The sequence below is a fragment of the Heterodontus francisci genome, chromosome 24 (genome assembly GCF_036365525.1).
Source record: "Heterodontus francisci isolate sHetFra1 chromosome 24, sHetFra1.hap1, whole genome shotgun sequence".
In the NCBI taxonomy this organism is placed as follows: Eukaryota; Metazoa; Chordata; class Chondrichthyes; order Heterodontiformes; family Heterodontidae; genus Heterodontus; species Heterodontus francisci.
In genome coordinates, this window is record NC_090394.1 from 71,788,687 (window position 1) to 71,814,631 (window position 25,945).

The 25,945-nt window shown below is 41.5% G+C and overlaps 1 protein-coding gene across 4 annotated transcripts in view; it reads left to right on the top strand.

Annotated features, from left to right (window-relative positions):
- prkar1b (protein kinase, cAMP-dependent, regulatory, type I, beta) overlaps positions 1-25,945 on the top strand; it is a 241,132-nt gene that overhangs the window by 151,214 nt on the left and 63,973 nt on the right. For all 4 annotated transcript variants that reach the window (XM_068056885.1, XM_068056884.1, XM_068056886.1 and 1 more), the window contains 3 exons: positions 9,688-9,749; positions 20,613-20,659; positions 25,523-25,681. In XM_068056885.1, coding sequence (XP_067912986.1) covers positions 9,688-9,749; positions 20,613-20,659; positions 25,523-25,681 — 268 coding nt within the window. The remainder of the gene's footprint in view (positions 1-9,687; positions 9,750-20,612; positions 20,660-25,522; positions 25,682-25,945) is intronic.

Consider the following 25,945-nt stretch of genomic DNA (forward strand, 5'->3'; position numbering starts at 1 on the left):
CAAACTGTGTTATTGCTTTGCTTCATTACTGGATAAGTCTTATTTGATCTGATAATTTTGTTGTTCATTAAAGAAACCTGGTTGGTGTATTTTATTCTGGGATAAAGAGTAGAAAATAGATTGACCGTATCGGTAACTGGGTAAACATGTAAACATATGTTGTGACCTGTGGAGAAGTGGAACTAGAAAAGGCAGTGCACTCCTCTCACCTCGGTCATAACAGTCCCCACATCCAAATCATTTATATAGATTGTGAGCAGCTGTGGTCCAAGCACTGATCCTTGCAGTACCCCACTAGTAACAGCCTGCCATCCTGAGAATGACTCATTTATTCCTACTGTCTGCTTTCTGTCAGTTATCCAATTCTCGATCTATAGCGGTATATCACCCCCAATCCTATGTGCTCTAAATTTGTTTACTAACCATCTGTATGGGTCCTTATCAAAAGCCTTCTGAAAATCCAAATACACCACATCCACTGGTTCTCCTTTATCTATGTTACAAGTAGCATCCTCAAAAAACTCCAACAGGTTTGTCAAACATGATTTCCCTTTCATAAATCCATGTTGACTCTGCCCAATCATATAATTATTTTCCAAGTGTCTAGTTAACTCATCCTTTATAATAGATTCTAACATTTTCCCTACTACTGACGTCAAACTAACAGGTCTATCGTTCTCCGTTTTCTCTCTCGCTCCCTTCTTAAATTCTTTTGGGCCTCCTTATCTCGAGAGACAATGGATACGCGCCTGGAGGTGGTCAGTGGTTTGTGAAGCAGAATAAATAGTGAGGCTACATTTGCTACTTTCCAATCTTCAGGGACCCTTTCAGAATCTATAGAATTTTGAAGGATAACCACCAATGCATCCACTATCTCTGGAGACAGCTCCTTCAATTCCCTGGGATGTAGTTCGTCTGGTCCAGGGGATTTATCAACTTTCAATCCAATATAGTGGTATGCTTTCTTTCTTGTAGAGCACTAGTAAATACATATGCATTTTCCTTCCTTTCTATAATGCTAGGGAACAGTCACCCATTGTCATAGGAGACGAGCAAGTGGGACCAAGTAGTTGGAGTGCCAGAGGCGCTGGTAATTAACATTAATGTTTTCTGTCAACAGGTGCCCTGTTAATCCTTACTGCTCCATTGAAAATACCTCCAGTTTTTCTTATCTCTCTTCATAACTAAAATCTTTCAGCTCAGGTATCATAATAAATCTTCAGCATTCTCTGCCAGTGTTTATGTCAGCTTTTGATTTGTTAGTGCTTGTTTTTCTGACAATGCCACACCTCCAACATTGGTAATTGTTTTTGTTGTGGTGATAAGGGTGTTAATTGTGCTCTGATGCTGATTAGTCTCTGCTTGTGGTGGAGCTTGTGCTGGTGGATTCTCTGTGTGATTGAGGCAGATACCGTACAAATTTTTTTGGTGCTGCATAATTTGTAGAGAAAGTTGTCAGACATGCACCTAAGTTTTGCAGTTGTCCCATTTTAATAAATGATTTACCACCAGTATCAAAATGACACCAAGCAGAAAATCTAGACTTTTATGATTCAGTTGGTAATGTAGGACCCCCAAAGAGACCATGCACTTAACTGAAAGTAATCTAATGGCTCAGTCAGTGAATGCCTGTATTACAAGAGTGGGGATTGGCATCTTTATTTGCTGAATGCCAATCTGAGTCTGCTGTTCCTTTCACTGAGTTCTAGTCAGTGCGCAGCAATTTTGAACTGGGTTAGGGAATGAAAAACTGCTACAGATTAGCTTTAAGGAGTGAATAGGATGCTGGTTCTTGTACTTGCTCACCCAGCCTGAACTGATGTCAACTGAGCATGTGCTGGGCCCTAATACCCGCCCTGTTGTGGTGACTGCCTTTGGGGATGTGCACAAGTCTAAATTCCTCTTAATTGTAGACTTCAAAAAAATGTGACATTAAGTTGAAAATCAAAATTGATTTTGACAAATTGTGGGAGGCCTTTCAAACAGCAATATTTTCTAGACAGTGATGCATTTCATAAACCACTTGAGTTAATTATCTTAATATGTCCAGGGCAAGGTGAAAAATTCAACTGCTTAGGCTCTATTACTTACTTAAACTATACAGATGAGAAACACCAAATGAGATAGTTTGCAAGATTGCATGTTATCCATCGTTTTCCTCCTTTTGAAATCCTGGCGCTCTAGTGGGTTGTGTCAGTGAAACTGCTGTGGGCAATTCACTGAGATACTGTTGATAACATTCTTTGAACCTTTCACCAAAGATGAGATAATTTGTGGAGATAACATTTCTATGCTAATAAGAGCCTCTAGATCACTGGTTATTGAAATAAAATTATTTTTGAGTTGTTTTGAGTGTACTGATGTCTAAACCCCACTTATATTAACCTTCTGAATTAGGATTGCGTGAACAGTTTCGCCAGACTTCAGAATTCAAGATTTCGAAAGTACGTGTAACTAATGTTAACTAAATTCAGATCAAAGCTGATCTTCTTAGTCATTAATTTATGCCCCACAGTCAGTGGAACATGCCATCATTCAGTAGGAGAAAATATCCTTGAGCAATGTCCTTTTGAAAGCTTTATGGCATTATTCGGTGGGGGATTAAGCTTTCTCATAAACTACGAAAAGTCTAGTCTAAAGTTGGCTGCATATAGTGACATCAATATTCCTGGCCAGAATGGACATGATTGGGTCATTCCATGTCAATCATATCAGAAGACTGCACTGTTGTAAGTGACTGGGATTGATTTTACACACGTAATTTGCTTGTAACTATCCTCCTCCACTCACTGCAGTTTGCTTTAAAAAAAAGTCAATTTGTAATATGTAACTATCTTCTAGTCACTGCACATTTCTGAAAAAATCACCATGGAGAGGTTGCTCTTAGAGTAGATGTCAGCGGTGTCTCAATTGGTAGCATTCTTGCGTCTGAATCAGAAGGTTGTGAGTTCAAGCCCCTCTGCAGGACTTTAGCACTAAAGTTAAAGCTGACGCTCCAGTACCGTACTGAGGGAGTTTGCACTGTTGGAGGTGCCATCTTTCAGATGAGATGTTAAACTGAGGTCCCTTCTGCCCCCTCAGGTGGATGTAAAAGATCCCATGGCATTATTGTGAAGATCAGGGGAGTTATCCCTCGTGTCCTGGCCAATATTTATCCCTCAGTCAACATGACAAAAGCAGGTTATCTGGTCATTATCTCATTGCTGTTGTGGAAGCTGCTGTATGCAAATTGGCTGCTGCTTTTCCTACATTATAGCAGTGAATACACTTCAAAAGTATTTCATTGGATATAAAGCACTTTGGGGCATCCTGTGGTCATGAAATGCAAGTTTTTTTGCTACTGCTGGAAATAGACTTTGTTTGCTTTGCTGTAAATTATACTGTCTGGCTGTAGGTCCTGATATAAGTTTTGTCCTGCTTCCAACCCATTGGCTGACAAAAGTGGTGTTAATAGACACACTTAAAAGTCATTACAAAACACCGTGAGCCTGGTTCCAAACAACACTGTTGCTGGTACACTTAAGGATTGTTAAGCTGAAATACCACTTCCTTCCATTGAATGGGAAGCAGGATTCAGCATCAGTGCTATAAAGGACTCCTAAGGTTCATAGCAACCATGTTTGTGGTGTCTGTAATAAGGCGCCATTGAAAATTTTGCAAATAAACCTAGTGGTCCCTTGGCATTGAAATCAACTAGAAGGTGGCTGCCATGATAAAATGGTGTTTTTCAGATAAACTTTGTGCTTCAAACCTCATCTTTCACCCTGGTGAGTGACTACTTCAGCAGATGGAATATAAATTTTAAAGGATTATGATCCAGCCACACACCGAGAGCTCTGATTGGTTTAACGCTTATGGAACACGTTGATGAACGTCTGAACAGACAGTACCTTTATTGTGGGATACGTAAGCAAGGAGGAACTCATTTCCATTTCCTTTGTTTCATTGCTACATAAATATAGCACTGGTGTTGTGAAAAACCCTCTGTCAACTCTTTTGAGCACACAGGGTGTAGATCCTAGGGAACAACGTTCGGCCTCGTGAATGGATCCTTCATCAAACATTTACTCGGATCATTCAACAAATTGATCTCCCAAAAAATAAATGGGCTGACAATTTTCTGAGCAATTCAATCAAATATGTCAATTCTTAGGATATTAGGGCTGTACAAACGCAATCTCCTGTGATACGAGAGTTTTGTTTTTGTGTGAAAGCTTAGAATTCAGTGGGCTGAATTTTACTGGCCCCTCAATGCCACGAGTCACAGCGCAGGGACTGGTAAAATGCTGCGGGGGGAGGCCCGCCTCGACCCGCGGCATTGAGAAGTGCCTGCCGCCTATCACCAGCGGCAGAGGAACCTTGGTACGGCTCCCCCCGCCACTTGGCGGTGGCAGCACAATTAGCATATGGTAATGATTACTTACCTTTGCTGATCATGCAACCTGCCGCCTCTCCACCAACACTGCCAGATTTTTCTTCAAATGGGCGGCCGTCATATGCTGTCCCGTTCACGATCTGAAAAGCCGGCGGGTCCTCACTCTGCATTACAGAAGGGAAGGGGGGGATACACAGGGGTCTAACTCTGCGTTCTGGAAGGGAGGTGGGGGGTGGTATATGCAGGGGTCTAACTCTGCATTCTTAGAGGGAGGGGGGATACACAGGGGTCTAACTCCGCATTCTGAAAGGGAGGGGGTCTGGGATTACTGGAGGGAAAGCTGTGCTGGCATGAAGGGAGGTACCACGTACCATCCCTCCGTTAACGGTGTACACTCTGTGTTTATGAGGAGGTAGTGGCAAACTAGTCACCATGTGTGTGCAGGGTGCCAGAAAGGGCAGGAGCATTAAGGTTCTATGGATGGTGGGGGCAATCAATTCAGCTGGTAGGATCTTGATGTGGTCATGCTGTGCCACTGAGTATTGGCCAAGATGGGCAGTGCCATGGGACGCCACATAGTTGATCCAGGAAATCAGCTGATGTACTCGTCAACACCAATCCATGCCCTGTTCGGGACCTTCGAATACATGCAGCGTTCAACTTTATATATCACATGGAAATAGGTATGGCTCATCCTACATTGTGAGATCCACTGCACCTGAGGATCCGTATGCGCCAGAGGCAATACCAACAGGCAGGTGCGATCACGTAGAGGCCCCCAGTCGTGAGCAGCGGCCCCCAAGGGGATCTCACCATTACGTTTGACGTGCATCTACAGGCCCCACATGACATGACATCGGATGTCAGAGCACCAGTGTCAGAGGAGATTGCGCATTTCGCGAGGTTAGTGACACGTCTCTGCATAAGGATGACCTGCAGCCCATGAGCTCGGGTGGACATCCCATGCCTTTGTTCCTTGTACTGGCAGCGGTTCTCAAGCCTGATGCCGCTGCAGCCTTTTAGGAGCCCAACAGAGACCTTTGTGGGGTCACACAGCAGCGCACCGCTGCATCAGGGAGGTCACCAATGCCCTGCACCAGAGGGCCAGTGAGTATGTCCGCTTCAGGACGGAGGCCGTTGGTTCTGGCACCATTGCCAAGAACCATAGGTTGTAATGTTCATAGACTACACTCATGTGGCCATCAGGCCTACTGCCAGTCTACCACCTACAGATGTCACCATTAAAGGAGCCCTCTCAATCTAGGTGAAGCTGGTATGTGAACACCACAGATGCTTGCAGCGAATGGGTGACCGCTTGTAAGGCAGCTGCCATGACACCTGGGTCTTGCGCCAGTCCCGGCTGCCACCGCTGTTCACTGAACTGGCTCAGATGGAGGGGTGGCATCTTGGAGATAAGGGCTATCCTTTGCAGACATGGCTCCCGACACCAGTGGGAGACTCCACCACTGCTGCAGAGGAGAGATACAATGCCAGCCGCTGAGCTACACGAGCCACCATTGAGCAGGAGATCGGCATGCTGAAAGAGCATCTCTAATGCCTGTATGGATAGGGTGATACCCTGTACTGTGGGCCGAAAAGGCCAGATCCTTTCTTTGCTGCTCTGCACAACTACGCACCCAATAGGGGCCAGGCCTGGCATTATGATGAGAGACGTCAACAGGATTCCTCCTCGGACTATGAGGACGCTGAGGACCTACAATATGAAAGATGCATGGGAGGGCAGATGGCACCCAGGCTCTGCACGCAAGGCTAACAGTGAGGTAGGGATGTACGGTAGTGGCTTATTAGACAAAGGCTGTCTGCTCCATAGGAATCGACATGAGCTCTGCAAGCCACACATCATCCTCGCTGACTTGCTGTGCACCAGTCCACATCTGCAGCATTCCTGTGTAGACCATTAGAGGCAGCAGCTGACTTAGTCAAGGTCCATGTCACTGCATCCGTGGAGATGCTCATGTGTAATGGTGGCATGGCAATAATATTGCATATGTTGGCTCTTCTGAAGGGCCAACGGTGCAAAAGGATGTGACATTGGTACTACATGCTGGTACACATCATTCGCACAGCTAAAAGGACACACATGTTGGTGAGGACCATTTAGTGAAAGACGTATTTACATTGCTGTGACACCCGTGCATTCCCATTTGTGTTCGTGTGTTCTCTGAAAACCTCTAATATCTTTTATGGTGTATTTAAGTCCCACGTCCTGGAATCTGCAAATTTAAGATTATTCACCCAGCTGCAGCACACATACAAGAAGGAATGTTACACTTGAGTGGGAGAAGAGGATTGCAACTTCACAAGACACTGGGACACAGCAGGGTAAGTATGTGGCAGCAAAGCAGAAATTGCTGGGGTAACTCAGCAGGTAAGGCAGCATCTGTGGAGAGAGAAGCAGAGTTAAATTTCAGGTCTGTGAACTTAGAGTCATAGAGTTTTACAGCACAGAAACAGGCCCCTCTGCTTCTCTCTCCACAGATGCTGCCTGACCTGCTGGATTTCTGCAGCACTTTCAGATTTGCTGCCAGATTAACAGCAGCCCCACTCTTCAGTAGTCAGGTAAGTATTACTTTGACAGCTGTCAGGAAGCAGGTGCTGGGGCGCTTAAAATAGGGACCCAACACCTGTTGCACAGCTGTCAAAGGGTTCCTCACTGCGCCAAATGTCCCGCCTCTCCCCACGTAATATTGGGGAGGCTTGGTGCAGTGATGCTTGGCGCCCCAATAAAATTCAGCCCAGTGTGTTTTTAAAAACTGAGGAAAGGATTTTTCTCTGTGGACATTGATTGCTGAAACTTGGTGGGTTTGAACTGAGTGAATTACACAGACTGCAAGGCACATGTTTCCAACCTGTTTCCAGCAGTGGAATGACAGGTCAAGATTTATGATTGTCATGTGACTTGATCGTTGAAGTTAGTTTCACTTTTGGATTGTGAAAAGACCAGTGAGTTGGACAAGGAGTAGGCAGTTGAAATCTGGCTGTGACCTGACTGGAGAAAAAGACCTCTCTCTGTAAAGGAGACTTTCATCTCTTGAAAAGAAATCCTGCAGTTGAAATGTGGCTGTGATCTGCCTGGAGAGAGAAAAAGGACTCAGAAAAAACGAGTTACTTCTCTCTCTAGAGGGAGACTGCTTTTCAGAGAAGAAATCCCTGTATGTCAGAGGTAGCAGATTCCTATTGCCTGCAGTCTTTGAAGAATCCCTGCCTCAAGAGTGTCCTGTTGCCTCCTATGTTTTGGGAAACCCTGAAATCTCACGAAAGCTTCTACTGCTAGACTGCTTTTTTAAAACCCAAGCAGACCTGTTATTGCACCCTTTTGCTGAAAGACCTTTGTGACGCCTACTGCAGACAAATTGCCTTGAATACCTACTCATCACAGACTATTCATCAACCTCGCCTGGAGAGACATTGAGTGGCATCCAACTATTCGACTCTGGGACACCTCACTGTACCGAAAACATCCTACCAGAACGTGATAAAGTCCATCATGTTATTTTTTCCATTTTATTCCTAGGAAACAGCTGTAAACCAAAAAAATCCTTTTTCCCTGGTTAACAGTTTTTTTTGAATGTATGTGTGTGTGCATGAGGGTTAAGGAAATAATGAGTTTTTCATATATATAGATTTATCTTATTAGTAGTTAAGACTTATTATTTCTTTTCTCATAAATAGTTAATATTGTTGTTGTTTAAAGAAACCTGGTTTGGTGTGCTTTATTCTGGGGGACAAATAGAGTGTCTAATTTGGCTATTCTTCGGTAGGTGGGAAACTTTCTTGATATGCTGTGACCTGTGGAGTAGTGGGACTGAATTAACAGTGCATTACTCCCGCCTTGGTCACAACACATGAAAAAAGTTTATTTGTTCCTTTTTTGTATTTCATCAAACCTAGAATCACTCAGGATGAGACAGTGAGAGCGATAGGATCTTCTGTATGGTGAGGTAGCCAGGGCCAGGCGACCAGTGGGGTGCCCAAAGCTCCGCTTCAAGGATACTTGCAAACATGACATGAAGGTCCTAAATGTCGACTGTTGCACCCGGGAGTTGGTAGCTGGCAAAAGAGAGAAATGGTGACACATGCTGTGGACTGGTGTGCACTACCATGACGACTAATTGCTTACAGGAGCTTGGCAACAGGCTCCAACGTCAAACAGAACAACTCACAGCGTCACTTGGAAGCTTCATGTGTGGCACTTGTGGCAAAACCTGCCTCTCAAGGATTGGCCTTCACAACCATCAGCAAAGGTGCACCACCCCACCTAAATGGATTGTTTGCTGTGTGTCCATAATTTTTATTAGATGGAAGGATGCCAACCAACCAAAAACCAACAGTTCTTCAGTCTTCTCTCTGAGCATTGATCAGCACTTTTGAATTCTATACAAAATGATCTGTTGATGCAGAAACCCTACAAAACCTCCAGCCTGATGGTTGGAATCTGAAAATATCGTACAAAGCAATGGTTGAAACATTTCTACAATATTTTCCTTTTAAGAGCACTAAAGTTTGCTTTCAGCATCAGGACTATGGAGGGAAACAGAGGAAAATTAAATATGAAATATCCCTTCAAACTGTACAGAAGGTAGTATTCTGTTGGTATTTACTCATTGACTAGCTCCTAAACTTCCTATGTACAATTCAAAAATATAATTCATTTGTCTGATGATGGGTAAAACTAACAATAGGGTAGTTCCCAAATGCGTTCTGTCCACAATTGCACTTAGATAATATGTCTAAAAAGCCAAATTTCATTTCAAGCTGATGGTTCACTATAAAACAAATGGATGAATGGAAATTGTTTTCAAACTGCTGCATTTTGGCTTGGCAGTCTTTACCTATACCTAAGAAGTATTGTGAAACAAAATTCTTAGAATAGTCATCAGAACTTGTATAGAACTATAGTGTTAACATTTCAGGTCATTGACCTTTCATCAGAACGTTTTGACGAAATTCTGAAGAAGAGTCATCAACCTGAAACAGTAACTCTTTCTGCACAGATGATTCCAGACCTGCTGAGTATTCCCAGCATTTTCAGTTTTTATTTCAGATTTCCAGTATCTGCAGTATTTTGCTTTTATAAAACAATAGAGATGCTTTCTGTTCTATTTGCTACTTGTATAGTATTTCTAGAAGAGCTTTTGGAGGGTGAAAATTTGATATCTAATAAAACGTATTCTTTAGAAATTTAAAGGATTGTTTCAATAATCAGTTTTAGTATCTTAAGGAAATCTCAATTCTGTGTTAAGTTTCTAAGTCAACGCTCAATTTTCATCTATCTTTTCATTCCTTTGCAGTGACATCTTTGATGCCATGTTTCCAGTGACCCACATTGCAGGAGAAACTGTCATTCAGCAAGGTAATGTTCTGCGAGACTTTACAGGAGGCTGAATTTTTTTTTTTCAGTTTTATTAATGATTTTTCTGCACCAATCTTTTTTTTTTACCAATTTCTTCTCTCTTGAATGTAGTGATTTCCACTGTGTGCAGACAATCCTTCCAGTATTTCACGTATCTGGCCTTCGTTCATGTTGGCCCAGGTAGTAATAACCTTAGCCCAGTGGCAACACTTCTATCTCAGTATCAGAAGGTCATGGGCCAACCCTTACTTCAGAGACTTGACCAGTAAGTGCTGTGTTGTTGGAACTGCCATCTTTCAGGTGAGACAGTAAACCAAGGCCCTGCCTGACCTTTCAGGTGGACCTAAAAGATCCCATAGCACTATTCAAGGAAGAACAGGATCCATAGAACCATATCTGTGCTAACAATTATACCTCAATTAAAACTGCCAAAAACAAATTATTTGGTATTTTCTCAAAATACTAATAATAATGCCGTTCCTTCACTCGCTGGGTCTCAATTCTGGAACTCCCTTCCAACAGCACTGTTGGTATACCTAAACCCCAAGGACTGCAGCGGTTCAAGAACGCAGCTCACCACATTTCTCAAGGGCAATTAGGGATGGGCAATAAATGCTGGCCCAGCCAGCGACTACCACATCCCATGAACGAATAAAAAAAAAAAAAATCTCATTGTTTGCGGGACGTAGCTTATTGCCCTTTTAACAGTAATATTGTAGTTGATGCTTAGCTTTCAAACAACTTTACTTTTTCTTATCTATTTGTGAGATGCCCTTGATATTCCAAGCCAGTATTTATTTTGTTCTCCAGCCGCTCTTTTGTACATGCATAAAAAAGCTTTAAAAAAAGCAACATAATATGTACATCTTTTTTTTATATAACAATACATATTAAAATGTTATATATTTCATTAATTCTACTTATCAATTTCAATTAGTAAATGATTGTCAATAAAATATTTCAATTAAAGCTAACCATAATACCATTTTGCCCAATCAAATATCATATGAACTATTGGCAATAATTTTCTCATGTCCAAAAAAATCAACTTATGGAGTTAGTGAGAACATGCTCTTAAGAAAATCTGGAATCACCTCTTTCAGGTCAGTACAGTAGGTGACCGGATTTGTCTGTCTTTTGATTCGTAAAGATGGACCACCATCTTTGAATTATCCATCGTCAGAATCAAAAGGCTTACGTTAAATCCAAATTGTTATCTGTAAAACAGTACCTTAATGTCTCATATGTGGCAATAAGAGGTAATATATTAGCTGCATTTTTATATCAATGCATACTGGAAGCCATGCTTTCACTGCCTGCTTGCTTCATGAAGTTGAGAAAGGCAGACGCGCATATTGTCAGTGTGTTATTAATAATTGAAAAGAGGTTGTCAGGTGACATTAAAATGTTAATAGTTTGGTTTTAACTTTGAAAGCTATGTTTCCCTATGGAGCTACACTGCAATTGGTTTTATACACTAACTGATGCTCCTTCTCGACAGTACAAGACCACTTCTTTGCTGGTATGGCATCAGTCTGTGGCTGTCTCTTTTATACTGCACGTTTGGTGCAAGAGGGCACTGCACTGATACCAGAAATGGATATGTATGCAGCACAACTGATGTAATCAAGAATCAGGTCATTTGTACTAGCTGTGGCTTTAAGAAGTATGTTAATCTGCTACACAAAGGTGTGCAAACGTGTTAATTTATCCCCCACAGTAGAATCAATTTTTGATTAGTTGATTCAGATCCAGAGAAGTATGTGCTGGTGGGATTGTGGAAGCTTATAATTATTTAAATCACCACCAAATAAAAAGTTTAGCTCCATTATGTAATGGACACTTACTGGACATGCATCAAAAAAGTTTCTCTAGACTTGATTTGTAAGATCACTGCAGGGACCAATTACTAAATGCTGTTGTTTGGACTCGTCTTCCAAAGAAAATACCCTTTTTAGTACGCTGTTGTTTGAGGCAGATTTTATCATCAATTTAAAGTCTGCCTAACTAGTAATGTTGTGGCATACATCTGAAGGATAAGTGGGAATTCATTACATACGGGCTGGCAGCCTTGTACATCTCGTACAGTGATTCTCAAAAGTGTGACCCGCGGGTGGTCCAAAATGCAAGTCACTGACTTGCAACACCACAGCCAAGGCCATACGAGAGAATAGGCCAGCACCTTCATCCCCACCACTTGCATGACATCACATAACTATACTGGCTCCCACTTGCATGGCACGAGTCGTCATAAGCGCGGGCAACAACAATGTAGTTTTTTAAGCAAGGTTTATGTTTCTAATTTTATTTGATTTAATATAGATTTAAGATTAGTATTAGTTTTTCAGAAGAAGATTATTGAGATGGTTTTTTAACACGTTAGAATATTTAAAATAAACGTGTTCTCTTGTAGTATTAATGTTTATAATATGAAAATGTCTATACTTTTGTTTCTGTCATGAAATAATTTACTTATGTTTAATTAGAAAAGTTCATGCGCGTAAATGTATTACATTCCCATTAATTCTGATGAGTTTTTTGCAGTGGCAAGCAAAAGTGGGTGGGGTACGTGGTCCACGGGGTCTTTTTCCCTGCCCAACTGGTCCACGGATGAAAAAGTTTGCGAGCCACTGATCTAATACATCTACTTATGATCTGACATATAGCCAGTGTGGTCCCACCTTCAGATTTCGTAATTGCTTTTATTTCCCTTTCCGTTCTGAGGATTTAGACTTATGCTGGGGTATGATTAACTAGGAGCCTCAGCCTTCTGGTACCTCCCAGAAGTGACACCTATTATGTGAAAGAAGATTGGGAGTGCTGGCAGATGATTTGATGGTGGGTAGCATCACAGCTGTGCTCACCGGCATCCATTTTCTAGACCATGACAAAGCATGGTCTATCAGCAACATTTTGCATAATTTTCAACCCCTATACCTCAAAGTTGTTGAGTATTCCAGCGAGTATCCACAACAATTAACGCTTTCCACGATTATTTCTACCACTTTCGGCAGTGACGCAAAGAACACTCAGCAGAGATTTGTGGTGAAATAGGAAAGAGTCACTATGGATGCATGGAATTGAGACAATCAGAGAGGATCATCTCTTCCACTTTGAGTCCATGTGTCAGTCATGGTTCAGTGGTAGCATTCTCCCCTCTGTCAGAAGGTTGTGGGTTTACATCCCAGTCTTGTACTTCAGCACAAAAATCAAAGCTGACACTCCAGTGGTGCACTGTTGGAGGTGCGCCTTTCAGATGAGAGGTTAAACTGAGGCGCTATCTGCCCTGTCAGGTGGATGTAAAAGATCCCATGGCACTATCTTGAAGATGTGCAGTGGAATTATTCCTGGTCTCCTGGCCAACGAACATCACAAAAACAGATTATCTGGTCATTATCATGTTGCTTTGTGGGACCTTGCTGTGTGCAGATTGATTGCCACATTTTCCACATTACAACGGTGACTACACTTCAAAAGTGCTTCACTGGCTATAAAACACTTTGGGACGTTCTGTGGTTGTGAAAGGCACTATATAGATGCTTTCTTTTGCTTCTGTTTTCATATTTAAATCTCGACTCCTTCCAGGAAGCTTATTTTTGTTTGAAAGGCAAAATTTCAATAAGCTTCAAAATACTAAAAACGGATATAGATACAGAAAATAAATATCTGACCATCAGCACTTGCGGCTCCCTTCAGAACACAAGAACACAGAGGCCTTCAAAGGGGAGATAGTTTAGGTCAGACTAGACACATTCCCATGAAGGGATAAGGAAGGGCAACCAAAGCAAGAGCTCCCTGGATGACTAAAGACATAGAGATTAAAATGAAACAGAAAAGGGAGTCTTATGATAAATGTTGAGTTCATAATTCAGTAGAGAACTAAGCTGAGGACAAAAAGGAAAAGGAAATAAATGGAGCAAAGAGAGTGTATGAGAATAAATTAGCAGATAATAAAAAAGGAACCCAAAAGTCATTTATAAACATACAAATGGTGAAACGGTAATCAAAGGCAGGATAGAGCCAATTAGGGATCAAAAAACAGATGATCTTGTGGAGGCAGAAGGCACAGCCGAGGTATTAATGAGTACTTTGCATCTGTCAGCATTAAAGAGGAAACTGCCAATGTCACAGAAAAGGAGGAGGTAGTAGAGAAATAGGATAGGATAAAAATGAGACACTAAAAAGGTTGGCAACGCCCAAAGTAGAAAAGTCATCCAGTCAATGGCATGCCTCCTAACTTGCTAAGGGAAGTGAGATGGAAACTGCAGAAGCTCTGTTCGCAGTCTTCAGTTCTCCTTAGATATCTGAATGGTGTCACAGGACTAGAGGATTGCAAATGTTACACTTCTATGAAGAAAAGGGGAGGGGAAGAGATAAACATGGCAACTACAGGCCAGAACACCACTTGGAAGAAACACTGAATACACTCTGGGTGGGATACTTCAATGTTCATCACAGAGTGCCTTGGTAACACCATAACCAACCAAGCTGGTCGAGTCCTGACCGATGTCAGACATTAGCTGCAGGTGGTCAGAGAACCAATACGAGGGAAAAACCAGCTTGACCTCGTCCTCATCAACCTATCTGTTGCAGATGCACATGACAGTATTGGTAGGAGTGACTACCTCACGGTCCTTGTGAAGACTAAGTTCCATCTTCACACTAAGGACACCCTCCATTGAGTTGTGTGGAACAACCACCATGCTAAATGGGATAGGTTCAGAACAGCTCTATCAGCTCAAAACTGGGCATCTAAGCGACGCTGTGGGCCATCACAAGTTGCAGAATTATATTCCACCACAATTGTAACCTCATGGCCTGGCATATCCTTCACTCTACCTTACCATCGAGTCAAGGGACCAACCCTGGTTTAATGAGGAGTGTAGAAGAGCATGCTCAAGAAGGAGCACCAGGCATACCTAACAGTGAGGGGCCAAGCTAGTGAAACTACAACACAGGACTGCATCCACGCTAACAGTAGAAGCAGCTTGCTATAGCCAGAGCTAAGCAATCCCACAACCAACAGATCAGATCAAAGTTCTGCAATTCTACCACATCCAGTTGCGAATGGTGGTGGGCAGTTGAACAACTCAGGAGGAGGAGGCTCCATGAAGATTCCCATCCTCAATGATGGCAGAGCCCAGTATGTGAGTGCAAAAGACGAGATTGAAGCAGTTGCAACTGTCTTCAGCCAGAAGTGCCGAGTGGATGATCCATCTCTGCCTCCTCCTGAGGTCCCCACCATAACAGAAGCCAATCTTTAGCTAATTCGATTAATGCCACATGATATCAAGAAACGGCTAAGCACATTGTATACAGCAAAGGCTATGGGCCCCGGCAACATCCCAGTTGGAGTGCTGAAGACTCCAGAACCAGCTGAGCCTCTAGTCAAGCTGTTCCAAAACTGCTACAACGCTGGCATCTACCCGACAAAGTCCTTAGATAATGAAGCAGTCCATGCCTACATGCAACAAGACCTGGATAGCATTCAGGCTTGGGTTAATAAGTGGCAATTAACAGTCATGCCACAGAAGTGCCAGGCAATGACCATCTCTCCAACACGAGAAAATGTAACCACCTCCCCTTGACATTCAGTGGCATTCTTTAGCCTGCTTGTCTCGAGAGACAATGGGTAAGCGCCTGGAGATGGTCAGTGGTTTGTGAAGCAGTGCCTGGAGTGGCTATAAAGGCCAATTCTAGAGTGACAGGCTGTTCCACAGGTGCTGCAGATAAAATTGGTTGATGGGGCATTACCATCATTGAATCCCCCACCTTCAATATCCTGGAGGGGGGTCATCATTGACCAGAAACTTAACTGGATCAGCCACATAATAAATAATGTGGCTACAACAGCATGTTAGAGGCTGGGAATTCTGCAGCAAGTGACTCACCACGTGGCTCCCCAAAGCTTTTCCACCATCTACAAAACACAAGTCAGGAGTGTGATGGAATACTCTCCACTTGTCTGGATGAGTGCATCTTCAACAACACTTGAGAAACTTGCGCCATCCAGGATAATGCAGCCCATTTTATCGGCGCCCTATCCGCCACCTTAAACATTCGCACCCTCCTCTACCGCTGTAGCATAGCTGAAGTGTGTATCATTTACAATAGTGCAAATGTACTGCAGTAACTCGCCAAGGCTTCTTTGGCACCTCCCAACCCCACATCCTCTACCACCCTGAAGGGCAAGGGCAGCAGGCACATGGGAACACCACCAGCTGCAAGTTCCCTTCCAAGTCACACCCCATCCTGACATGGAAACATATCGCCATTCCTTCATTGTTGCAGTTCAAGAAGGTGGCTAACCACCACTTTTTCAAAGACAATTGAGGATAGGTAATAAATGCTGGCCTTGCCAGTGATGCTGTGAATGTGAATGAATAAATTTGAAAAAAAAGGTTAAATGTAAATCATCTTTGACTAACTTGATTGAGTTTTTTGATATAACAGAGAGGGGTGACGAGGCCAGTGCAACTTCTTTATTTATGTGGATTTTCAAAAGGTGTATGATAAAGTACCACAAAATAGACTTGTTTGCAAAATTGAAGCGCATGGAATTAAAAGGGTAGTGCCAGCATGGAAACAAAATTGGCTAAGAGACAGAAAGCAGAGGGGAGTACTTAAAGGGTATTTTTTAGGCTGTGTCTCCCAGGAGTCGGTATTGGAACCATTGCTTTTTTTGAAATATATTAATGACCTGTTCTTTGGTAAACAGAGCATAATTTCAAACTCTGCAGAAGACACGAAACTCAGACATGTAGTAAACAATGAGGAGGATAGTAGCAACTTCATGTGGACATAAACTGGTAAAAGGGGCAGACACGGCAAATGAACCTTATTGTAGAGCAATGTTAAATGATTAATTTTGGTAGGAGGAATGAAGAGAGACAATATAAACTAAATGGTACAGTTTTGAAGGGTTTGCCGGAACAGAGACCCGAAGCTGGATTTTGCACAGGAGGCAGGACACCCGGCTCTGGGCCAAAAAGGTGGGGCGATCCCTGCTTCTGCGTTTTTTCGCTCCCCCCCCCACCCCCTCCAGGAGCGATCCCCTGGTCTTTTGAGGTCAGAGTTTTTGGAGGCGGGTTCCCCGTCCCTTTAAAGACTTTATAGGGACAGGGATCCTGCCTCCAAGAGCTGCCAACAATCAGAGGGCTGGCAGCTCAGCAGTATTGGCAGCGCCACCAGGAGCATTGGCCACTGTCAGTGCTGCAGAGGCCTCAGACCCAGGCCCAGCAGTGGAACCTTGGAACATAGGTAGATGAGGCGGGGTCGCTGGAGCCAGTCCAGAAGGACCACCCTCTTTCCACCCCCCCCCCCCCCCCCCCCCAGGAAGATTGGAACCAGGAATCCCAGCATCAGGTTCCGTGGCGGGCAGTTCCGCTCTGATTCTCCAGCCCCTGCCCCCTCCACGTAACCCGCCTTCCAGACGAGCACAAGATTTGGTCCCTGGGGTGTTATGTACACATGTTTTTGAAGGTGGTAGAACCAGTTGAGAAGGTGTTAAAAGGCATATGCAATCCTTGGCTTTATAAATGGAGGCATGGAGTACAAAAGCAAGGAAATTATGCTAAACAAACAATAACAACATGCATTTATATAGTGACTATAATGTAATAAAATGTCACAAGGTGCTTCACAGGAGCAGTACAAACAAAATTTGACATCCACATAAAGAGATACTAGAGGAGATGACCAAAAGTTTGGTCAAAGAGGTAGGTTTAAAGGAGTGTCTTAAAGGAGGAAATGGAGGGAATTCCAGAGCTTAGGGCCAAGGCAGCTGAAGGCACGACAACCAGTGGTGGAGCGATTAAAATCAGGGATGTTCAAGAGGCCAGAATTAGAGGTGCACAGATATCTTGGAGGATTGTGGGGCTGGAGGAGATTAGAAATGGGATGGAGTGAGGCTATGCAGGGATTCGAAATCAAGGATGAGAATTTTAAAATCGAGGCGGTACTTAACTAGGAGCCAATGTAAGTCGGTGAGCACAGGTGATGGGTGAACGAGACTTGGTACCAGTTAGGACACATGCATTTGCATTTTGGATGACCGAGATACCAAGGTTAGAACATGTGAGAACGGCCAGTAGTACATTAGAATAGTCAAGTCGAGGGTTTCAGCAGCGGATGAGCTGAAGCTGGGGTGGAGTTGGGCTTTAGAAAACCTTTTGAAACTTTACAAGACGTTGGTTAGATCACAGCTTGAGTATAGTGTCCAAAGCTGGGCACCATACTTTTGGAAAGATATCAAGGTCTTAGGGAAGATGCAGAGGAGATTTACTAGAATGGTACCAGGATGAAAGATTTCTGTTATGTGGAGAGACAAGAGAAACTGGGCTTGATCTCCTTATATCAGGGAAGCTAAGAGGAGATTTAAGAACATAACACAAGAAATAGGACTGGGAGTCGGCCATTTGGGCACTCGGGCTTGCTCTGCCATTCAATAAGATCATGGCTGATCTGATTGTGGCCTTAACTCCACTTTCCTGTGTGCCCCCCATAACCCTTGACCCCCTTGTCAATCAAAAATCTGTCTAACTCAGCCTTGAATATATTCAATGACCTAGCCTCCACTGCTCGCTGGGGAAGACAATTTCAAACACAAATGACTCTGAGAGATGAAATTCCTCCTCATCTCATTCTTTAATGGGAGACCCTTTAATTTGAAACTGTGCCCCCTAGATTCCCGCACAAGGGCATCTACCCTGTCACAAGCCCCTTCACAATCTTATATGTTTCAATAAGATAACCTCTCAATCTTCTAAAATCAACCTTTTCTCAGAAGAAAAACTCCTCATCCCAGGAATCAGCCTAGTCAACCTTCTCTGAACTGCTTCCAGTGCAAGTATGTTCCTCCTTAAATAAGGTGACCAAATTTATACACAGTACTCTAGATGCGGTCTTGAGACTTCCCTACTTTTATACTCCATTCTCCTTGCAATAAATGCCAACATCCATTTGCATTCCTAATTACTTGGTGTACTTGCATGCTGACTTTTTGTGATTCATATACAAGGACACTCAGGTCCCTCTGTATCACAGCGTTCTGCAGTCTCTCTCCATTTAAATAATCTGCTTTTCTGTTCTTCCTGCCAAAGTGGACAACCTCACATTTTGCCACATAATACTCCCTTTGCCAAATTTTTGCCTACTTACTTCACCTATCAATATCCCTTTGCAGATTCATTGGCCGGAATTTTACGCCACCCCAACGAGCCGGATGGTGGTGGAATGGTGGCGTAAAATGGAGCGGGAGGCTGCTTACTGTACTTACATGTAATTTAGGATTTTTCCCTGTAAAATAATAGTGACTAATTTTTAGTATATCTTTAGTTTAAGTTATAACTTTACCATTGTTAATTATATATCAGTTATGTTCAATTATATGCAGGTGGAGGGCATTAATTGGGCATTCATTGGGGTTTGCTTGAGCACATGTAAAGAGACACTTACTGAAATTGTGGTGAGATTGAGTTAGGAGATGTATGCTTGTAATGTTTCACTCTGTAAATAAATATTAGACTGAGTAAAATCTGGCTCCAGTACGATCCTTCACCAACTGGCTTTCTGGAATAGAACACCCATCTCCCACTGCACTTTCAATGCTACCTACCATATTTACTTATCTTGCTGCTTATATTCAGGCCCTTTTTTACTAAGCCGCCAGGTTTTCTGGGGCTGTGTCTGTTTTTGTGAAACTATTGGTCAATATTCACTTCTTTGCAATAAGTATGTATGAAACAATCTCAAAAATTACTAGTTTTTGCTGTGGAGTTGCTAAAAATTCTTGACATTTTTGTTCATTCAAGCGCCATCACAGTACTTGGAATGCTACTTTTTCTAATGTTCTGAACTTGAAAGCTCATTGTGAGAAGTTCATTCTTCTGTCTAAACTCGAATCTACCTCATTTGTGTGTGCACACTAGATTACACTGCCTTGTGAATCATATTGTAACAGACATGAGTAACCTACAAAGGCTACAGAACAAATACCACAACTTGCTGCCACAGTGAGAGATTCTGTGTACAATTCATAAATACTTTTGCTGGTATCACAGTGTAACACTTCACATTTTAACAGGTTGTAAACTAGATCAACATCGATGAAGAAGTAAAATGTAGTTTTCTTCAAAATTCTACCGCTTTCAACATGCTTTGCCAGCCTTTTAGTGGAAGCAGTTTAAGAAAATAAGGAAGTGTATTTTTTCCATTACCTAATTTAAGCAAGAAAAGTAGACACATCATAAAAGAAATATTTTCTGTTTTATACTGAAGCCACAGTTTCTGCTAATAGACAAAAATAGCCCAAAGTGTTGCATGTTAAGTGATGGAAATCTAGACTCATTTAGAAACTTTGGGATTTAAGGTTAAATAGATGTCATGAGCTTTTAGTCTGAGGGTAACTGAAAAGGAAAAGTGACCTTGTGATTCATCCACTAAACAAAGTACTGGTACTTGAAGACTGACTATTAAAGATGAGGCTAAGTGGAGGGTGGATTAAATGGAACATCTAAAGTCTTAGCAAATCTGACAACTATAGAGCCCTGCCTTTGAAAGCTCACAGAGACTGTGAACTTGAGTAGGGACTTGCTAAGCCTTCTCAGTCTCTTTGGTTTTCATGTCAAGAAAATAATTTATCTCTGAAACTTGAGAAAAGAGGATTTTTGCTTCAGATAAAGAAGAGGTCTTAAGATATCTTTAAGGGCTTGTCAAGAAATTCTTCAGCTTGTTAATACATGTACTCTTTTGACATAACAACTAAAACATCCTGAAGTGCAGTGTGTTGTGAAGACAATTGTTTTAAACCTTTGTATCTAAACTTACTTTAAAATAAAAATGTGTTGCTTTTGCTGTTGACAGGTGATGAGGGTGACAACTTCTATGTAATTGACCAAGGTGAAGTTGATGTAAGTGTTCAAAATACTTTTCCTGTGCTTTTAAATACTTTTCAGTTTTGTTATTTTAAGGTAAGGAAAAGAGATGCATGTAAATATATGTGTATGTAAATGCATAGGCACTTTATGCCATTGGTGAATGCCTGAAGGCAATATGGACCTCCGCAGAGCTGACCTTCACTACACAAGCTGCACCTGTTGGGTCAGGATAATCCATTGATGGGCTTATGATTCTGTGCAAGGAAACAATTTAACATCTAATCACTTGCTGTAGCTCACATCAGTGTCTGTTGAAACCACAACATAGTCCTTGAGGCCATTTGTTCCAGGTGCTTTATTTGCTTATGGAATTGTTTGAAATGAGTTCAGCTAGAATGAGGAGGGGCTGGTCTACCTTTACATATGCTTTATTATAAAGCTATAGAATTTTGTCAATCTATTATATACTATATTTACTATAATCAGTAGTTAGGTTAACAAATATTCAAGTATTTTGTCCACTTATTATACAGTAACTTCAGTAAAGCATTTTATAGAACATTGCAATTTTTAGTTAAAGAAAGACCAAGATCCATCTAGTTTGCCTTCTACCATACTGGTTATTGCATGATGCTACAATGATGGGGTTGTTGACTAATCACAGCAATTAGTCTCAGCAATTAGTTTTACAACAGACCCAGACATGAGGAAAGGAAACCCCAGTGGAGATCTTTGGGAACCATAGGCTCAAGGCCCAAATTGCTCCCAGCATACTGCCCTTGTCATGGCTCAAATTAGTCATATATATAATGTATATATATATTTCCAAAAGTATTATTTTCTTAAATCTATGTAATTTGCATTTCGATGAATCAGTATATCTGCTTCTACCGTCTCCCTAGAGACCCTGTTCCATAAACTGACCACTTGTTCACTGAAATAATATTTCTGCGGATTTTGTTTCGAATTTATCTCACTTCAAGCAAAGGCTGTGTCCTCCAGATCTACTCTTCTGAACCAGGTGAAACAACTTGTCATGGTCTATATTATCTTGTCCCTTTAGAATCTTGAAAACAGCAATCAAATCCCCTCTCAACTTTCTCTTATCTAGTGAGACCTTGCCCAATTTACACAATGGCTCCTCATAATCAACCCCTACATTCACCTGGTCGTTCTAGTTGCTCTTTTCTGTATCATTTCAATAGCTGCAGTATTATTGTACTGTGGCGACCAGAACTGTACACAGTATTATAAGTGCAGTTGCACCAGTGTCACACAAAGTGGCAGGATTACCTCCATATTGCAGCTCAATACATCCCAACATCTGATTTGTTTTACTCCCTGCTGCGGAGCATTGTTGCAGTAGCCTCAGTTTATTGCCACTTAAGACCCCATGATCGCTCTCATTTTTCATGCCCGTCCACTCCCTCTGCCATGGCACACCATGGCTGCAACATGTACTATCTGTAAGATACACTGCAGCAACTCACTCAGGCTTCTTCATTTAATCCAGCAGTGTAACTAGTTCTTCCTTGATTTGATTATACTAAAACCACTTTAATACCTTGGCTGTGGAATTCTGTGAGGGTTCCCTGGAGGTTATGCTGGTCTCTCATTGAAGTTATAGCAGGAGACTTCCTTGTACTTGTGCAATTGCTTCCAATTTATTCAAGTGTTGAATTTTCAAATGTTATGAATTAAAACTCATTGAATAAGTGATAGAACATGTTCAGTTTGCTATTTTACCAAGCTGAATTGTAATGTGCTATATAAATTGAATGAAATCATTTTGACATTTGTATCAGATGGATCGGAATTGGAATTGCTTTTTGTTATATGAATTTCATCTTTTGTTTACAGTACAAGTGAATAATCTCACTTGTAAAATAATTGAAAACTAAAGTGCAAATCTTTACATTGCCAGGTCCAATTTTGATATTATAAAAGCAAAATACTGCAGATGGTGGAAATCTGAAATAAAAACAGGAAGTGCTGGAAATACTCAGCAGGTCAGGCAGCATCTGTGGAGAGAGAAGCAGAGTTAACGTTTCAGGTCTGTGACCTTTCATCAGAACTGGCAAAGGTTAGAAAAGAATTAGGTTTTAAGCAAGTGAAGCGGTGGTGGGGGTGGGGTGGGAGCGGGTGTGGTGGTTGGTGGGGAAGAGAACAAAAATGTGATGGGGCAGAGGGCAGGAGAGATTAAATAACAAAGCTGTTGTGGGACAAAGGCAGAGTGTGGTGAAAGAGCAAAGCGTTAGTCCAGAGAGAGTGTTAATGACAGAATAATGAGCAGCTCTGTCTACATGAAAAACAGGCACATGATTTTAAAAAAAATATATTATAAAAGGCCAGTCATGCTCTTAAATTATTGAACTCAATGTTCAGTCCGCAAGGCTGTAGAGTGCCTACTCGAAAGATCAGGTGCTGTTCCTCAAGCTTGCGTTGATGTTCACTGGAACACTGCAGCAGGCCAAGGACAGAAATGTGGGCATGAGAGCAAGGGACGTGTGTTGAAATGGTAAGCAACTGGAAGCTCGGGCTCGGGATTATGCTTTTATTCCAGTTTTGATATTCATTGGCCTTTCCTTGCATGCATTGTACTTCTGCATCATAAATTTTACACCTTGGCGTCTTTGCTCACTGGAGAATGAAATGCCAAAATAGCATCACTTTGAATAGAGCACCTGATATTCACGTTGTTGCTGCTAGCCACTGCAGTCTATATGTAAAGTATAACTGCTGACAATCCATACTATTTACTTTTGCTGATTTAAAAAAAAGCTATTCAATAGAAATCTATCAATTTCTGCATTAAGCTTGCAATTGCTACTGAGGCGATTGTCTGGTCCAGGAGATCCAGCATTGTGAACGGGTGAGCTGTTTCCTTTAGTTACAAATTCTCTTCACCACCTGGAAAAATTATAAAATAGACAATGATGATAATGTGTTATTGAGGTGTACCTATTTTTAATTAAACAACCTAAAGGGCCAAAGCACACAGAAGCTACCAAGGTTGAAAAGAGCAGGAGGAACAACTGAAATAAATCAAGTAATAGTGATTAGGCTACACTAAACTTTGGTTTTAAAAGCCTGGAGATTGCAGGAAGAAGGTGAAACTTAGTACCACACATCCATTCACATGCTCGTTCCAGAAGTGCTCACTAAATAGCAAGCAGAATGGAAAAACTCGCTTTTTTTTCCTCCTTATGCACAGCCTAAGACCAATTTTAGTGCCCAGCCTTTAACTGAGCTAGGATCAACAAACTCATTAAGGACTATGAATTGAACGTGGGACCTTACCAATCTGAATTGCTTAGTATGGCATGAGTAATGCATTTACTTCCTGATCTACTGAGGTGTGATTCATAACTTTTCTGATTCCAGTTAGCAGTGGTATATGAATCAAAATGTGACCCTTTGTATTTGGGAACAGAGTTGTCAGTTATGTGCCTAACGTTGCCGACCACCTGCTATGAATTGATTAAATTGCTGCAGAAGCAAGTATGGCTCTCTTAAAGTATTTGATGCATTAAGTCTACGTAGTTGATTGGACTGAGGGCATCCAGGTAGCCAACAGTTGCTGCTCTGTAGAGAAGGAGGAATCTATATTTCAAATTATTCTCTGTCCTAGTGCAGCTGTAACCTGAGTATCTGATTTTAAAAATGGAGCAATATTTTGCCCAAGCGATGTCACTAGTTTATTTCTGAAGACTCCTTGTGGCATGGAAAGTGAGGATATGTATCTCGAGTACCACACCATTGTATTTGAGTAATGCTTCTTCTCAAGATCCCCTTTAAGAGCACACATTCTAATACAGTATGCTAGCATTATGATCAAAGTGCATGACTAGTAGCTATATTAAATTAATCCTCCACCATCTTACTTAAAGCAATATATCCATTCTCTTCTCTTGCCAGCAGAGCTGAAACTGAACCTATATTGAATAATGTGTCTATATATTGAGGCTAACTTTTTTATACACCTAGGATAATAACCTGTAAAACACTTTTCCCGAAGTGAATTACTTCAGCAAAGAAAATGTTTTGATAACAAAAGCAGCATGGTACATGAATACTTTGCACTTAATGTGAGACATCCTATTGAGTAATCTTTCTACATGTACGGGTTCTGAAAGTCTTAGAACAAAACATTTTGCAAAAAAAGCACTAAGGGCTAAGATAATCTCTCTTTAAATTTAAAAAGTTGCTTATGTTTGTGCTTCACTTACAAAAGTTTTGGAGTATTTCCTTTTCTGTTTTTACAGTTGCAAGTCATGTGCAAACAAAGATATGGGATGAACTTTCTGAGGCCCTGGTCCACCAATAAGGCCTTGGAAGCAGTGGGTGCCATCAGAAATCTGAGGTAGTTTACCTGAGATTTTCTATCCGTGGTAAGCATAGGTCTAACAGTGGCAAGGGGCTCAGAAAGTGCTGCACATAATATTTATGATGTGGTATGCAGTTATAAGAGTAATGTGTTCCTCCCAGTTACAATCTGTATTTTACATATTGATCACTGCATTTTATTTGAAATGGAATTAAGTAGCATCAGCTCCATAGACTTTGATAATTCCACTTTTAAAAAAAGTTGATAGTTCTGCTTGTCGTTTCTACAAGTGTCAGTTACTACACAAAATAACTGGGATTGAAAATCCATGGGAGCTTGAAACTTAAAAAGCAAGTAGTATCCTTGTGTTTAAATAACAAGACTTGAAATTCTACCCACAAAGTCGGATCTTTCATCGTTGTTTCACAAGGAAGACCAATGGCCTACTGTTCTTTTCACAGAAAAAAATATTGAAAGAGGGAATATGTTCATGTGTTTTAGTTGACTGAAAGAGAAGAAAAGAATAAACGGGGAGGCCTCTAGGTTGACTAGTGTTTTTTTTTGCATAGGTCTATGTAAACGGAGAATGGGTTACCAACATTGGAGAAGGAGGCAGTTTTGGAGAACTTGCTCTGATCTATGGCACACCAAGAGCAGCAACTGTCAAGGCCAAGACAGACCTCAAGCTGTGGGGAATTGACAGGGACAGCTACAGGCGCATTCTAATGGTTTGTCTTGAATTACTTTATCATTCTCCATTTTGCTAGAGTTTCAGGGGTCAATTGATAATTATATATTTTTTTTAAAGTCCTTTTAGTCTGAAACTGAAATTTGAATGTTATTGTGCAGAAACCATTTGAACATTTTACTCAATGAATTCCTGAAACTTTAATTGATTTATAATTTTGCATGACTGGAGTATTTTGGATTTTGTATGTCCATTTACTGACAGTCCAATAACTAACCTTATAATTGCACTTATCATTATTCAA